The 18,537-nt window shown below is 35.3% G+C and overlaps 1 protein-coding gene across 2 annotated transcripts in view; it reads left to right on the top strand.

Annotated features, from left to right (window-relative positions):
• AGBL4 (AGBL carboxypeptidase 4) overlaps positions 1 to 18,537 on the top strand; it is a 1,348,432-nt gene that overhangs the window by 129,075 nt on the left and 1,200,820 nt on the right. For both annotated transcript variants that reach the window (XM_041739178.1, XM_041739177.1), the window contains exon 2: positions 18,269 to 18,391. In XM_041739178.1, the coding sequence (XP_041595112.1) occupies positions 18,269 to 18,391 (123 nt within the window). The remainder of the gene's footprint in view (positions 1 to 18,268; positions 18,392 to 18,537) is intronic.

Raw genomic sequence — 18,537 nt, 5'->3', positions numbered from 1 at the left:
CACAATGAGATACCACCTCACACCAGTGAGAATGGGGAAAATTAACAAGGCAGGAAACCACAAATGTTGGAGAGGATGCGGAGAAAAGTGAACCCTCTTACACTGTTGGTGGGAATGTGACCTGGTGCAGCCACTCTGGAAAACTGTGTGGAGGTTCCTCAAAGAGTTAAAAATAGTGTCATGTTTAGATTTCATTTATTTTCTTTAGCATATTAACTATAAAGTTTTCTTGTGGTGACTGTGAGATTCACTTATATTGTAATAGTGTATTTTAAGTTGATAGCCACTTAAATGTGAATGCATTTCAAATTGTACAGTTTTACTTCCCTCCATGTTTTTTATATGTGATGCCACATTTTACATCTTTTAATTTAATGTATCCATTAATTATTATTGTTTTAGTTAATTTTACATCTTTTGTCTTGTAACCTTCTTAGTAACTTTACAAGTAGTCAGTTGCCTTTACTGCATATTTATCTTTTTTAGTGATATTTTTACTTTTGTATGTTTACTTGTTATTAAGTAGTGCCATTTCTTTTCAGCTTAAGTAAGTCCTTACTATTTCTTATAAGGCCAACCTAGTAGTGATGAACTCCTTTAGCTCTTGCCTGTGTGAATACTCTCTTTCTCCTTCATATCTGAACAATTACCTTGGTGGCTAGAGTGTCTTTGGTTGGAAGTTTTTCCTTTCAGCACTTTGAATATGCCTTGCCATTATCTTCTGGCTTGCAACGTTTCTGCTGATAAATTCAGTAGTTTATGCTTTGATAGCTTGCATGGAGCAATTTGTTTTTCTCTTGCTGCTTTTAAGATTCTTTATCTTAACTGTTGACATTTTAATTATAATGTGTCATAGTATAGCTCTCTTTGGGTTTATCTTATTTGGAAATCTGTGGACTTCCTAGACATGGATGTCTGTTTCCTTTCCTAGATCAAGGATATTTTTGGCTATTATTTTTTCAAATAAATTTTTTGTTCTTTCCTCTCTCTGTTTCTTTTTTCTGGGATCCTTATAATGTGAATGTTATTCTACTTGATGTCCCAGAGGTCCTTTAAGTTATCTTCATATTTTAAAATTCTTTTTCTTTTTGCTACTATATTTGGGTGAGTTCCATTGCTTTATTTTCTAGCTCACTGATCTGTTCAACTACTTCATTTGGTCTGCTGTTGAACCCCTTTTTCAGTTCCATCATTGTATTCTTCAGCTCTGTGACTTCTGTTTGGTACTTTGTTATGTTATCTCTTTGTTGAAGTTCTCACTGTGTTCATCCATTTTTCTCTCGAGATCAATGAGCATCTTTATGACCATTTCTTTGAATTCTTTATCAGATTGGTTCTTATGTCCATGCCATTATGGTCTTTTTCTGATGGTTTGTCTTGTTTTCTTTTTGGAATATATTTGTCTGTTTCCTTATTTTGCTTGACTCTATGTGTTTCTTTCTGTGTATTAGCAAAACTGGCGAATCTCTTTCAGTCTTGAGAGCCTGGCCTGGTGTAGGTGATGATCTTTTTTGTTGAACCTTGCCTTACTCCTTGATTGTTTCTTGAACCTTTGTGATGTCTAAACTGCCCGATTTATTCTCAATACATTCCTTTTGTTGAGGATGTACCAAGAACTGTCAGCGATCTAAGGATTGGCATCTCATTTAGCACCTAATTTTAGGCTGATTGGAAGCCAGACCTTCAGATAACAGCTTTAAATTATGCAAAAATAAATAGTCCTGTAGGGTCACAATCATAATCTCTGCTGCCTTCTAGACCAGGAGATTTGGAATTGTCCCTGAGGAATATTTTCAAAAATTGGAGCTCCACATGAATTACAAGCTCTCTTCTGGATAGTTATATTAAACTGTAGCAAAGTCATGGGGTTGCATGAAGATGGTATCTCTCTTCTTATCTTCCCTGGTTAGTACCTCTTTAGCCCTTTGCTGTATCAGAAACCTGAATCCTGTCTCTCAGGGTAAAGCTCCAAGATAAGTAAATAGGAATTTTTTTTTTTTTCACATAAAGACTGGGGTTATGTTTTAGTCTGATGTGTGTTCAGTGCTATGGGGATGGTGGCCTGCCAAATTGTTGCAGTCCTGTGGACAGCTGGAATACCAGCTCTCTTGGCCACAAGGCCTGGTGATCATGGGATATTCCTGTATGGATTACATGTGTTTGCTGGTTTTTGAAAGCAGTTGGAGAGTGTATGGGACAGACCATCCTTGCTAGCTTCAGTAATATAGCAGGGAAAATGTCTTGACTATACATGCCTGTGGTGTTTAGCAATGTAGCAGGAGCGTGGCTTTTCTATGCATGTGTACTGACTTTAGGATAGGAATATGAAAATGCCACTGCTGCTTGCACTCACTAACCCTCACCAGGAGGCAAGGGAGTGTAGTAACTACTAGCTCTTGAAGCCTTACCTAGAGGATAGAGAACACCTTCATTGTTGGTGCCTGCTCCAGCCAGGGAGAGGGTGAGCACTACAATCTCCTGCATTGTCTAGCCTCAGCATGTGCCAGGATCACTTTCCCCTATCCATCCCAGTAAAGTGGTTGGAGGGTGTATCTACAAGATCCACAAATGAATCTTCCCACATAGTCTAGGTGCTTGTTTGCTTGCTTATTTATTTCAGGGAGGGAGGGAGGGAGAGAGAGAGAGAGAGAGAGAGAGAGAGTGTGTGTGTGTGTGTGTGTGTATTTAAGGAGTTGGGGAGGGGCAGATGGAGAGAGAATCTCAAACAGGCTCCACACCCAGTGTGGGAGTTTGATTAGGGGCTCGATTTCATAACCCTGAGATCATGACCTGAGCTGAAATGAAGAGTTAGGTGCTTAGCTGACTGAGCCACCCAAGTGCCTCTAGCTGCTTTTTAAACTGCTATTTTTTTCTCTGGGTTTAGGAGCCCTTTCAGGGAGGATCTCAGTTTTTTATAGCATTTTGGGACTTAGATGTCAGCCCTGTTTCTTTTCTAAACCAGATGTTCTGGGGGCTCATTTCTTCAGTCCAGATTCCTGCAGCTGGAGTTCCCTATGTTGGCACGAACTCCTTTCTCCTCTGAGAGAAGTACCTGTATTGAGAGAAGTACCCTTCCTGCACTAGTTATGGGGTTTTTGCCATGGCTACATCTCTGCCTCTTCTACCAGTCTCATTGTAGTACTTTTTTCTTTGTTGTGGACAGCACTTCATCTAGTTTTTGGATCATTTGCAGCAGGGAATGATGTGTCTATGAGAACAGGTGAGTTCAGCAGCTTCCTATGCCACTGTCTTGGACCCCCTCCTCTAAAAGAATATACTTTAAAAAATTATTTTTCTATTGACTATTCAGTTCAATAATTATTTATTGAAATTGTTTTATATCTGGCATTTTTTAGTGCAGTTAATGCAGTGAATATATTCTCTTAATCAAAGAATATATGGTTTTCTGCTCTATGAGTAGCACAGAAATGGAAAGTTAGTGTTTAAGTGACTGGTTTGGAAGTGAGCATTAAGGCATATGCAACTTGCTGTAATACAAAATAGAGAGGATATAAGTAGATTTTTGGTGAGATCAAGGGAGGGAGATATTTATTGCATATTTTTCAGAAATTGGATGCAAACTACCTTGTAAGGGAAAAATGGCTCAACCATTTTTTTAAAGGCTCTCAGATGAAATAGAGAGGTCCAAGATCATAGCTTGCTGAATTGGGGCTTACTTATGGTCATACATTTAGAAGCCAAGCAAGAATTCATCTGTAGGTCCACATTTCTCTAAATCATATGGCACCACTATACTGTCTGTACTGAATTTTCTATTTTTACGGAAATACAAAATTTTAAATATTATATATATTTCTGTTTTCCACGTAGTCCTTAACTAGAAGTTCAGCTTTTTGAGAGCATTAATATTATTAGTAAATTCTTATTTTATTGAGTGATAGATTTATAGCTTATTTTTCTTATATATTCTTCTTAATTCTGAGCACAAGATAATGAGTGGGTATAGTAACTGATCTTCAGTACATTTTAGGTAAGATTGTAGCTTAACAAATCTAGATCTTATTTGTATTTAGATACATGTGCCTAGAGAAACTTAGGATATCTTTAGGAAATTCTTTAAAAAAATCTTTAAAGTTTTTGCAGCATATCTTGTATATTTGTAATGAGAACAAATGTGATGTTATTTTATAAAATCCTAGGAATAAGCTATGTAATGGGTACTAGTTTTCCTGTGGTTAAAGTCCTCAAATGAATAGATTCTCTTTCCTAAAACACCCTCAAGAAGGAATTTTAGATTTTTTTTCTTGGCTCAGAGTTTTTGGCTTTAAGTCTCATCTTTCATGTAATTTTCTCCCAAAATTATGAAGCCTTGGAAATATGACTTTATAATGGAACTTCTGACAGATCCCTTTAACTGCATGTCACTTAAACACAGGGGTAATTTGTTACCTCTTTGAAGGTGTTTTAGCCTGAGAGGTGGAATGCATGATCTATATAAAGGTCAGTTTTAATTAATAAGCTGTTTTTCTCATTTTTGACTGATATGAATTGATTATAACTTTAGTGTACAGCATTCTCCCAATTGTCCTGGGTTTAGTTTTCTGTGGTTTTAGTTACTTGTTGTCAGTTGTGGTCTAAAAAACATAAAATGGAAATTCAGCAGTACACAGTTTTATTTATGTATTTATTTTTTTAAAATATTTTTTATTGGAGTTCGATTTACTAACATATAGTATAACACCCAATGCTCCTCCCATCAAGTGCCCCCATCAGTGCCCATCACTCAGTCACCCCGTCCCCCTGCCCACCTCCCCTTCTACTACCCCTTGTTCGTTTCCCAGAGTTAGGAGTCTCTCATGTTTTGTCACCCTCTCATTTTTCCCACTCATTTTCTCTCCTTTTCCCTATAATCCCTTTCACTACTTTTTATATTCCCTGGATGAGTGAAACCATATGATGATTGTCCTTCTCCAACTGACTTACTTCACTCCGCATAATACCCATCCATGTCAAAGCAAATGGTGGGTGTTCGTCATTTCTAGTGGCTGAGTAAATTTCCATTGTATATTATATATATGATATTCCATTGTATATTAAGTTTTAAATTGTGTGCCATTCTGGGGAGAATGATGAAATCTCTTGCCAACCCGCCTGTGATGTGAATCATCCTTGTAGTGTATTTACATTGTAGGGTGCCTGTCAATCATTTGGTAGCTGTGTCAGTTATCAGATTCACTGTATCATAGTACTTGTGTTCAAGTAACCCTTATTTTACAAATTGGCCTCAATTTGCAAGAGTAATTATGCTGGCAATTTGGATATTCCAGAGAAAAGCTGTAAAGAGCTTCCTTTAAGTGAGAAGTTGAAAGTTCTTGACTTAAAAAGAAAAAAAAAATCCTAGGCTGAGGTTGCCAAAATCTATGGTACCTTTTATTGCAGCATATTATTATAATTGTATTTTATTATTAGTTAATCTTTTACTGTGCCTGAGTTATAAATTCAGCTTTATCACAGTTATTTATATATGTTTAGGAAAAAACATGGTATAAACATGGTTTGGTACTATCTGTAGTTTCAGACATCCATGGGACATATTGAAACATATTTCCCTCAGATATGGAGGAACAACTATAAACTATTTTCCATGTAAAAATGGAACAAATTTAGCCTTTGCCATATCTATCATCTGTATAACCCACTTAAATTTCAAAAATTCTTTGTAGCCCTAAAGTCTATTTCTAGATGTGTCAGTAGCCTATTTTTTTTTTTTTTTATTTTTTTTGTCAGTAGCCTATTTATCAGAGTAAAACAAGATATAATTATTGTATTACTTCTTTGGGTACATGCAACATCAATATTATGCATCTTTGTTTTTCCCTACACAAAATATGTTCACAACTTTTATCACTGAATATTTGTTATCAAAAAAAAATGAATATTTGTTATCTGTATAGTATTTTACAAAAGCATGTAAATAATGATAACATTAATAAAATCAGATTATTATTTCCTTAAACCTCAAATTGTGCTGTGTTTTCTGACATCCTTAAATAGGAAAATTCATTGTGTTACTTTAGCTCTATGTTTGGAGGCAAATATTTTATACACCATAATAAGAGTGTATTATAGTGCATAATTTAACAGGATGCTACAGTATGCAGTACTTACTTCAAGGAAGACTTACCCTAAAATCTTCTTTATAGATTTCAATTTAAATTATTCCTTTCCTTTCTGAATCTTCCCCTGTACGTTATAAATTTGAATCTTATTATTTTTGTTAAATATACTTCTCTTAAATACATGTATCTTAATAATAATTATGATGATGATAATAACCAACTACTTAGTAAATTCTGTGTTCTAGGTGATTTGCATATATTTTCTGTAACCTTCAGAACAACATAAGCGAACTCTAAGCAAACAGACTCTGAGGTTGGGTTAAATTACTTAACAAAGGATACATTGCCTATGTATCTGAGTTAGGTGGATTCAATACCAAATCTGCGTCACTTTAAAATCCAAATTCTTACTGCTAATTCATGCAGCCTTGAATAAATGTGAGGGTATTAATAAACTAAGAATGAAGACTCTGAATTCGAAAATACAGGAAAAACGGTTATTTGGCGAATGTTAAAATGCACAGAAGTCAAGAAATTAAAAGTTCTTATTCTTTTTTTCTTTTAAAGATTTTATCTATTTACTCATGAGAGACACACAGAGAGAAGCAGAGACATAGGCAGAGGGAGAAGCAGGCTCACTGCGGGGAGCCTAATGTGGGACTCGATCCCAGGACCCCAGGATCATGACCCAAGTCAAAGACAGTTGCTCAACCCCTGAGCCACCCAGATGCCCCAAAAGTTCTTATTCTATAACAACTATTTCATTAGTCTCTGCCACCTTGGATTGTTTTGTGCTACTTATAAATACTGTAAATAATTTTTAATCATTTTATATACATTTATAATATAATTGAGATAAGATTTTTCTGAGAACAAATAATTGTATCTCCTGCTTTGTGTATTCAAATGATCAGCCAGTAAATTGCATTAACATTATGAAGTATAGTTCACCCTATTCCCTTTTTGGTCTTTAGGTCAGTATACTGCACGTTTTATGGTATCTTGCTTTCTTTTACTATTTGGTCTCATTATATCACAACTATTTATTTTATCTCTTTCAAAGAACAGTTCCTAGTTTCGCTGATCTGTTTTACTGTTCTTTTGGTTTCTATTTCTTTAATTTCTGCTCTAATATTTATTAATTCTATTCTCCTGCTGGTTTTAGGCTTTATTTGCTGCTCTTTTTCCAGCTCTTTTAGGTGTAGGGTTAGGTTGTGTATTTGAGACCCTTCTTGTTTTTTGAAAAAGGCTTGTAGTTCCCTCTTAGGGCCACCTTTGCTGCATCCCAAAGGTTTTGAACAGTTGTATTTTTATTTTCATTTGTTTCCATGAATTTTAAAAATTCTTCTTTAATTTCTTGGTCAACCCAGTCAGTTTTTAGTAGGATGCCCTTTAACCTCCATGTATTTGAATTCTTTCCAAATTTCCTCTTGTGATTGAGTTCAATTTTGAAACACTGTGGTCTGAAAAACAACTGTTTGTTTTATTTAACCATAAATGTAAATGCACTGTTTATTTTTATTTTAATCTTTTTATTTCCTTCTATATTTTATAAAGTAATCAAACAGCAATCATGTCAAAACAAGTAAACTATCTGATTAAGAATTTGCTGCTAATATAATACAGAGCTGCCTGTGTCCAACAGCTTCACATCTTAAAGAACAGATGCATGAAAAAAATTCTCAACATCACTCGGCATCAGCGAAATACAAATCAAAACCATAATGAGCCACCTCACACCAGTCAGAATGGATAAAATTAACAAATCAGGAAGTGACAGATGTTAGTGGTGATGTGGAGAAAGGGGAACCCTCTTACACTGTTGGTGGGAATGCAAACTGGTGCATTTACTCTGGAAGACAGTATGGAGGTTTCTCAAAAAGTTGAAAATAGGGGATCCCTGGGTGGCTCAGCAGTTTGGCGCCTGCCTTCGGCCCAGGGCATGACCCTGGAGACCCGAAATCGAGTCCCACATCAGGCTCCCTGCATGAAGCCTGCTTCTCCTTCTGCCTGTGTCTCTGCCTCTCTCTCTCTCTCTCTGTCTCTCTGTGTCTCTCATGAATGAATAAATAAAAAAAATCTTAAAAAAAAAGTTGGAAATAGAGCTACCCTGCAACCCTGCAATTGTACAACTAGGTATTTACCCCAAAGATACAAATGTAGTTATCAAAAGGGGCACCTGCATCCCAATGTTTATAGCAGCTGTATCCACAATAGCCAAACTATGGAAAGAGCCCAGATGTCCATTGGTGGATGAATGGATAAAGAAGAAGTGGTATATATATATATATATAGAGTGGAATACTAGTTGGCCATAAAAAATGAAATATTGCCATTTGCAATGATGTCGATGGAACTAGAGGGAATTATGCTAAGCAAAATAAGACAATCAGAGAAAGACAATTATCATATGATCTCACTCATGGAATTTAAGAAATAAAACAGGATTATAGGGGAAGGGATGGAAAAATAAAACAAGACAAAATCAGAGAGGGAGATCAACCATAAGGATCTCTTAGTCATAGGAATCAACCTGAGGGTTGCTGGAGGGGAGATGGGTGGGCTGGTGGGGTAATTAGGTGATGGACATTAAAGAAGGCACGTGATATAATGAGCACTGGGTATTATATAAGATTGATGATGATGAATCACTTAACTCTGGCTCTGAAACTAATACATCATATATTAATTAATTGAATTTAAATTAAAAAATTTGCAAAAGGTAAAAAAAAAAATGTTACACACTTATACCCTCATTTAAGATCAACATGTTATTGTCAGGATTTGTTAACAAGGATAAAAAGCCAGAAAAAACTCATGGTTCATTCAGTAAGTATCTATATCAATGTATGTGGCTATATCTCATTTTAAATATTAGAAATCTAAATAGTGTTCAGGTAGGTAGGGTTGTTAGTTTGACATTTCCCACTGCTCCTTGAATCATATATATATATTTTTTAACCAAATGCCAGGAGCTATCTTTGTTTTTGTCTTTTTTTTTTTTTTAAGTTCAAGTTTTTATTTAAATTCCAATTAGTTAACATACAGTGTAATGTTAGTTTCTGGAATAGAATTTAGTGATTCATCACTTACATACAATACACCATGCTCATCACAACATGTGCCCTCCCTAATACTCCTCACTCATTTAACCTATGCCACCACCCACCTCCCCTCCTTCAACCCTCAGTTTGTTCTCTTTATTTAAAAGTCTGTTTTATGGTTTGCTTCTCTCTCTTTTTGCTGTTTGTTTTTTTGATGAATTTAAAATGCATCATATATTCTGTGTGCTCTCAACAGACATAGAAAAACTAATATTCAATATTGAAATAAAATTTAGCTCCTAAATTTGTATTTTAGTATTCAATGAATATTTATAGATTATTGACATGGTGCCAAGAATTGTACCAAGAGCTGGAGAGAGAGAAAGTGGTTGATAAAAAGATAAGGCATTGGATTCTTTGGATGAGAAACCACAATTACTAAAAAGACTAAAATTACTAAAAAGACGCATAATTTATAATAAAAAGGTAATAATAATAAAAGGTATAGTAAAGGCATAAAAAAGATGCTATGGGAACAGAGAAGATCAATCACTTTGGAGAAGTCAGGTAAGACTTCACAGAGGAGATGACATTGTATGTAGGTCTGTCGAGTGAGTAGGATTATCCAAAAGGTGAAACAAGAATGTGCATATATCCAGGCATTGGGAAAACACAGTGGAGTTTGCATTTGTGTGTAAAATAATTATAAATACAACTGCTATGAATATTAACTGATATATGAGAATTATATTTGTGAATGAAATACAGTGTGTGACAATGCCTTTGGTGACATGATTTTCTAAAATGCTGATACTTCTGTAAAGTTATGAACAAATAAATTATAATCCTTTCTTGGTTTACATGTTGTGTTCTTGCCGAAATCAGTATTTATTAAAGCTATACAAAACGTGTATAATGGAGGTAGGTTCTAAGCTCACAGAATCATAAATAGGAGTTTTATATATATTAATATCTGTACAGGACATTTGAAAGTTGTACTGGACTCTCCTCTACTTTGTAGTACATCTAGCATTTATGGTCTCCACCAATCAAATGACATCAGCACTCTTTCATCATTGTGAAAACAAAGAAACACCTCAACAAGTGTCCAAAATGCCCTCTAAGAATACTGCTGACATTGATAACCATCTCAACAGAATACTTATAATAATAGAACTAACAAGAATTCTTACAGAAGTGGAGAATAGTATATATAAACGATTTCTTTATCTTTCCTACCAGAGTGTCAGTAGATACCATTTGGTGTTGATAAATTAATTATAATATTGTGCTAGTTTTTGTTTGCCCCATCTAGTCTTTGTTCCTTTTCTCCTATTTTGTTTTCTGCCTTCTTATGTAATGATTGGCTGTTTCTTATAATTTCATTTTATCTTCAGTTTTGGCTAATTTATGACCTTTTTTTTAGGTTTTGGCTTTTCGGTATACATCTTTATTATATAATTCATCTACTTTCAAACAATGTCTTACAACTTTATATTTAGTTTAAGAAACTTAAAACAACATACTTTCAATTGTTCCCTCTCATCTTTTGTGCTACACTTGTTGTTTATTTGACCGTTACCTGTGGTATAATCTCATAACGTTGCTACTATTTTTCTTTACATAGTCATTTATCTTTTTGAGTACTAAAGATAAGAATATTTGTATTTACTTTCATTTATATCATTTCTGGAGTCCTTCATTTCTTTGTGTGGATCTTAGTTTATATCTGTTATCATTTTCTTTAGGCCAGAAGAACTTTTCTTTAACATTTCTTATAATACCAGACTGATGATTATGAATTCTCTCATCACCTATTTTCCTCAAAATACCTGCATTAAATTTGTTTAAAGGAGTTTTTCTCTCAATAATTTAAAGATGTCATCCCCTTGACTTCTGGTTTCCAGTTTCTTATTAATAGTGTACTCTAATTTTTACCTTAGTCCCTTTGCATGTGATTTGTATTTTTATATATGATATATAAAATTTTAAAAATGAATGTTTTGCTTGGTACTTCTTGGATCTGTAGCTGGATATTTTTCATTAATTGTGGAAGATCTTAGGTGTTATCGCTTCAAATATTTCTTCTCCATTCTCTCTCATCTCCTTCTGGAATTTTAGCTATACATATGTTAGATCATTTGGTATTGTTTCACAATTTTTGGATGCCATGAATTTTTTCTTTTCTTTTTTATCTTTGTTTTTCTATTCAGCTTATTTCTCTTGATCTAGAGTTCACTAATTCTTTCCTTGTCTGTGTCAAGTTTACTGATGAGTACAATGAAGAAATTCTTCATCTCTGTTACTGTATTTTTTAGTTTTAGCATGTCGTTTAATTATTGTAATTTCCATCTGTCTGCTGAAATCCCCATTTTTAAGCACTTTGTCCTCCTTTTCCAACAAGGCTTTAGCATATTAGTTTTTTTATTTAATTAAAAAAAGTTACTTATTTATTTTCTGCAGGGGAGGGATAGCGGCAGAAGGAGAGAAGCAGGCTCCATGCCTGGCTTAGAGCCTTATTATGCAGGACTCTACCTCACACCCCTGAGATCATGACCTGAGCTGAAACCAAGAGTCAGACACTCAAACAACTGAGCCACCCAAAGGCCCCAATCTTAGTTATTTTAATTCATTGTCTGGTGATACCAATGTCTGTCTAGTCATTTCTGAATCTACTTCAATTAATTGCTCTTCATAGATAGTAGGTTGTCTTTTCTTGATTTTTTTTCTATGTTCCATAATTTTGTGTTACATACTTGGCTTCTAATGTAGAACAGTAGACAATGATAGGAATACTATTTTTCACTGGAAATGGATACCCCCCTTCTCCTAGGTCATTTGTGTGAGGGCTTATGTCAACCTAGTCAAGAGTTAAGCTGGGTTAAGTTTCTTTTTTTTTTTTAAGATTTATTTATTTATTTATTTGTTTATTTATTTATTTATGATAGACAGAGAGAGAGAGAGAGGGAGAGAGAGAGAGGCAGAGGCACAGGAGGAGGGAGAGGGGCTCCCTCCATGCCAGGAGAGAGGCAGAGGCACAGGAGGAGGGAGAGGGGCTCCCTCCATGCCAGGAGCCCAACGTGGGACTCGATCCCGGGACTCCAGGATTGCGCCCTGGGCCAAAGGCAGGTGCTATACTGCTGAGCCACCCAGGGATCCCCGATTAAGTTTCATTGTTGCTGTGTATATCTTCAATTTATTTCTGGCTTCAAATTGTTTTAGAATCTTTTTTAACATTTTAATTAATTAATTAATTAATTAATTTAAAAAAAACAGAACCCATTTCTTAAATTCCAATGTAATTAATGTGTTATATTAGTTTATAGTATAGTTTAGTGTTACATCAGTTTCAGGTATACAAGTGATTCAAGAATCCTATGCATTACTCAGTTCTCATCTCATGGCAAGTGTGCTCTTTATCCTCTTCACCTATTTCATCCATCCTCTCATCCATCTCCCCACTGGTAACCATCAGTTTGTTCTCTGTATTTAAGAATCTATTCTTTTTTTTTTTCTTAAAGATTTTATTTATTTATTCATGAGAGAGATAGAGAGAGAGGCGGAGACACAGGCAGAGGGAGAAGCAGGCTCCATGCAGGAAGCCTGATGTGGGACTCAGTCCCAGGACTCTGGGTTCACGCCCTGAGCCAAAGGCAGACACTCAACCACTGAGCCACCCAGGCATTCCAGGAGTCTATTTTGTTTCTTTTTTCCCACTATTCATTTGTTTTGTTTCTGAAATTCCACATATAAGTGAAATCTTATTGTATTTGTCTTTCTCTAACTTATTTTGCTTAGTATTATATGCTCTAGATCCCTCTATGTTGTTGCAAACAGTAAGATTTCATTCTTTTTTATGGTCAAGTAATATTCTATCTATTTATCATCTATCTATCTATCTATCTATCATCTTTCCATCTCACATCTTCTTCATCCATTCATCTGTTGATGGACACTTGGGTTGTTTCCATAATTTGGCTATTGTAAATAATGCTACAATAAACATAGGAATGTATATATCTTTTTGCAGGAGTGTTTTTTTTTTTTTTTAATTAACTTTTATTGGTGTTTAATTTACCAACATACAGAAAAACACCCAGTGCTCATCCCGTCAAGTGTCCACCTCAGTGCCCGTCACCCATTCCCCTCCAACACCCGCCCTCCTCCCCTTCCACCACCCCTAGTTCGTTTCCCCGAGTTAGGAGTCTTTATGTTCTGTCTCCCTTCCTGATATTTCCCAACATTTCTTTTCCCTTCCTTTATATTCCCTTTCACTATTATTCATATTCCCCAAATGAATGAGAACATACACTGTTTGTCCTTCTCCGATTGACTTATTTCACTCAGCATAATACCCTCCAGTTCCATCCACGTTGAAGCAAATGGTGGGTATTTGTCGTTTCTAATTGCTGAGTAATATTCCATTGTATACATAAACCACATCTTCTTTATCCATTCATCTTTCGATGGACACCGAGGCTCCTTCCACAGTTTGGCTATTGTGGCCATTGCTGATAGAAACATCGGGGTGCAGGTGTCCCGACGTTTCATTGCATCTGAATCTTTGGGGTAAATCCCCAACAGTGCAATTGCTGGGTCGTAGGGCAGGTCTATTTTTAACTCTTTGAGGAACCTCCACACAGTTTTCCAGAGTGGCTGCACCAGTTCACATTCCCACCAACAGTGTAAGAGGGTTCCCTTTTCTCCGCATCCTCTCCAACATTTGTTGTTTCCTGCCTTGTTAATTTTCCCCATTCTCACTGGTGTGAGGTGGTATCTCATTGTGGTTTTGATTTGTATTTCCCTGATGGCAAGTGATGCAGAGCATTTTCTCATGTGCATGTTGGCCATGTCCATGTCTTCCTCTGTGAGATTTCTCTTCATGTCTTTTGCCCATTTCATGATTGGATTGTTTGTTTCTTTGGTGTTGAGTTTAATAAGTTCTTTATAGATTTTGGAAACTAGCCCTTTATCTGATATGTCATTTGCAAATATCTTCTCCCATTCTGTAGGTTGTCTTTTAGTTTTGTTGACTGTATCCTTTGCTGTGCAAAAGCTTCTTATCTTGATGAAGTCCCAATAGTTCATTTTTGCTTTTGTTTCTTTTGCCTTCGTGGATGTATCTTGCAAGAAGTTACTGTGGCCAAGTTCAAAAAGGGTGTTGCCTGTGTTCTCCTCTAGGATTTTGATGGAATCTTGTCTCACATTTAGATCTCTCATCCATTTTGAGTTTATCTTTGTGTATGGTGAAAGAGAGTGGTCCAGTTTCATTCTTCTGCATGTGGATGTCCAATTTTCCCAGCACCATTTATTGAAGAGACTGTCTTTTTTCCAATGGATAGTCTTTCCTCCTTTATCGAATATTAGATGGCCGTACATTTCAGGGTCCACTTCTGGGTTCTCTATTCTGTTCCATTGATCTATGTGTCTGTTTTTGTGCCAGTACCACACTGTCTTGATGACCACAGCTTTGTAATACAACCTGAAATCTGGCATTGTGATGCCCCCAGCTAAGGTTTTCTTTTTTAAAATTCCCCTGGCTATTCGGGGTCTTTTCTGATTCCACACAAATCTTAAAATAATTTGTTCTAACTCTCTGAAGAAAGTCCATGGTATTTTGATAGGGATTGCATTAAACGTATAAATTGCCCTGGGTAACATTGACATTTTTACAATATTAATTCTGCCAATCCATGAGCATGGAATATTTTTCCATCTCTTTGTGTCTTCCTCAATTTCTTTCAGAAGTGTTCTATAGTTTTTAGGGTATAGATCTTTTACCTCTTTGGTTAGGTTTATTCCTAGGTATCTTATGCAGGAGTGTTTTGTATTCTTTAGAGAAATACCCAGTAGAGGAATTGCTGGATCATATGTGGTAGTTCTATTTTTAATTTTTGAGGAAGCTCCATACTGTTTCTAGTTTGTATTCTTACCAACAGTGCATGATGGTTCCTTTTTCTTCACATCCTTGTGAACACTTGTTTCTTGCTTTTGAGTTAACTATTCTGACAGGTATGAGGTAATGTTTCATGGTAGTTTTGGTTTGCATTTTCCTGATGATGAGTGATATTGGGTCATCTTCTCATATGCCTGGTATGAAATCTTAATCTTCTTTGCAGAAATGTCTGTGTTATGTCTTGTGCCCAGTTTTCAGTTGGATTATTTGTTTTTTTGGCTGTTGTTTTAAAAATTCTTTATACATTTTTGATACTCTTTATCAGATATATTATTTGCTAATATCTTTACCTATTCATTATCCTTTTAGTTTTGTTGGTGATTTCCTTTGTTGTACAGAAGCTTTTTATTTTGATATAGTCTAAAAGGTTTATTTTGGCTTTTATTTCTCTTGCCTGAGGAGACATTTCTAGAAAAATGTTGCTATGGTTGATGTCAGAGAAATTACTGCCTGTTCTCTCTTGTAGGATTTTTATGGTGTCACGAATCTTACACTTAGGTCCTAAGTCCATTTTGAATTTATTTTTGTATATGGTGTAAGAAAGTGGTCCAATTTCATTCTTTTGTATGTAGCTGTTCAATTTTCTTAACACCATTTGTTGAAGAGACTTTTCTCCCATTGCATATTTTTGCTTACTGTGTCAAAGATTAATTGACCAAATAATTATGGATTTATTTCTGGGCTCTTTATTCTATTCTCTTGATCTATGTGTTTGTTTTTGTACCAGAACCATACTTTTTAGAACTACGGCTTTGTAATATATCTTGAAATCTAGGATTGTGATGCTTCTAGTTTTTTCTTTTTCAAGATTGCTGTGGCTGTTCTGGGTGTTTGGTGATTCTACAGAAATTTTAGGATTATTTGTTCTAATTCTGTGAAAAATGTTGTTGGTTTTATGGTAAGGATTGTTATAATCTGTAGATTGCTTTGGGTTGTATGGACATTGTAACAAAAGTTGTTTTTCCAAGCCATGAGCATGGAATATGTTTCCATTTGTTTGTATCATCTTCAGTTTTTTTAATCAGTGCTTTTTAGTTTTCACAGTACAGGTCTTACATACACCTTCTTGGTTAATTTTATACCCAAGTATTTTATTATTTTTGGTACAATTGTAAATTCAGATTGTTTCCTTAATTTTTTTCTGCTACTTTATTATTGGTGTATAGAAATGCAGCAGATTTCTGTATATTGATTTTTTATCCTGTGACCTCAGTGAATTCGTTTATCAGTTCTAGTAGTTTTTTTTTTTTTTTTTTTGATAGTCTTTAGGGTTACCTTGTTCCTGAGAGAAAGGGCTAGAGTAACTGAGAGTTTTTCCTCATTCATCTGCCCCACCCTAAACTTTTATCCTTCCCTGGGCACTCCTGCCATAGACAGAGTTTATTTCTGTGCTTTTGTCTCATCTCTAGAAGTAGATTACTATTGTTTTTTAGTGCTTGCTATCTTGGTATTGAGGGAGCAAGAGTATTTCTGCTGTCTTGGTCTAGGCTAGGACTAGGACATAACCTTAGGCCAGCCTATATACTCTGGTCTTAGGGTGTATTTTTTTAATGATCCCATCTCTCTTCCCTCTTTCATGTCTGCCTTGAATCATTTATGGGTCTTGTGTGAGATAATCTTTTCTTCCCCTCCTGCAGGTATAGAGGATATTTTCTTTTGCTGTTCCTCTTCCTGTTTTGGAGTCCTATTGTACACGGGGGTTTTAAGGTTTGCTGTTTCTCCCCTAGTGTCTTAAGGCTTTTTTTTCTTTCCTTAAGGGAAAAGGACATTTGTGGGGCTTCATGCCTTTTCTATAACAGTAGCCCATCTCTTTCTCCATTCCTGCATTACAACAAAAGCATTTTCTAGTTTTCTGCCCTGTCCCTAATCTTTCTCTTAAATACTTGATGGGGGCATGTATGAATTCCCTTTGTGTCTGTGATTCTCAGAGGTTCTATACTCTCATATTTTCTATACTTGACTTTTAATAGTTAAAAATAATTAGCTTAGTTCTTTTTACTCACTTGTAGGGCACCCATCGTTTCTTCCTCCTGTGCTTTGCCATAAAAAGAGTCAGTGCTTGCTTCCCTCTTTTTTTGGTAGGGCCTGACTTTCCTTGGTATCAGATTATTGTTGCCTTGTAATCTCTGTTTTAAGTTATGATTTTTTTCTTTGTTGGGGTCTATCTTATTAAGGTGAAAGCTATGATTTTTCCAACTTTCTATTATCCAACTAGAAGTGATACTTATAAAATTACAAAAAAACAAAGTTCCTATTAAGAAATATAACTTTTATGTTAATTCAGTGGTTCTCAGATTGTCTGGGTGTAGAACTTTAGGATGTTATAATGATAGTTATATTACTGTTGTTTTATTTGAATTAAAACAATAATTAATTTTTAAAATTTTTTTTATTTATTTGAGAGAGAAGGAGGGGGAGCACACAAAGGGGGAAGAGGCAGAGGAGAGAGACAAGCAGACTCCCCACTGAGCAGAGCCTGATTTGGTGCTCCATTCCAGGACCCTCGGATCATGACCTGAGTAGAAGACAGACACTTAACTGAGCCATCCATATGCCCCTAACTAAACATTTCTGACAATTTAAATATATTAACTACTTATTAAATACATAGTGTAATTTAATGAACATCGTTCAGATTTCAGTAGTCATGCTAGATATTTTCATATCTAATTCCCATAACATAATTTTGAAGGATGGGTTTTGCCATTCCTTAATTATGGATGAGAAAAACTGAGGCTTAAAGAGATTAAATTGATTGCTTTTTATCACAGGATTAATATGTAGTAGAGGTGAGATTTCAGATCTTATGTTTCTTTTTTCTTTTTTTTAAAGATTTTATTTATTTATTCATGAAAGACACAGAGAGAGGCAGAGACATAGGCAGAGGGAGAAGCAGACTTCTTGCAGGGAGCCCGATGCAGGACTCAATCTGGGCACCCTGGAATCATGACCTGAGCCAAAGGCAGACGCTCAACCACTAAGCCACCCAGGCATCCCAGATCTTAAGTTTCTGATTTCAGATTGTATCTTGTTTCTACCTTACAACATTATGTAGTTCATTTCTTTCTGTATGGATAAGCAATAAATGACAGAAGAGGGGAAAAATTAATAATAAAAATTTTATTGGTCTTCTATTACTAAATATATTTTGATTTCTGTTAAAGATGAGCCCTTTTTTTTTTTAATAGGCTATGACATGGGAAATGATGATGCCATTGGAGGGAATGTTAGCAAATATTTGGTGCTTCCATCTGGATACTGTGGACAGCCCAAGAAAGGACATCTTATCTTTGATGCTTGCTTTGAAAGTGGTGAGTGTATTAAAGACCTTTGGTTTTGAATTTGTCTTAGATTGTTTCAAAATACAATTCATCTGATCATTCAGTGTGATTCAACTCATTAATATTTCATCATAATGGAAAAAGTTTTCAGGGAAAAATCAGTTTTCAAAGAATTA

Source organism: Vulpes lagopus, chromosome 23, assembly GCF_018345385.1.
Source record: "Vulpes lagopus strain Blue_001 chromosome 23, ASM1834538v1, whole genome shotgun sequence".
In the NCBI taxonomy this organism is placed as follows: domain Eukaryota; kingdom Metazoa; phylum Chordata; class Mammalia; order Carnivora; family Canidae; genus Vulpes; species Vulpes lagopus.
Note: the sequence above shows the minus strand (reverse complement) of the source record. Positions and strands in the feature narration are given on the sequence as shown.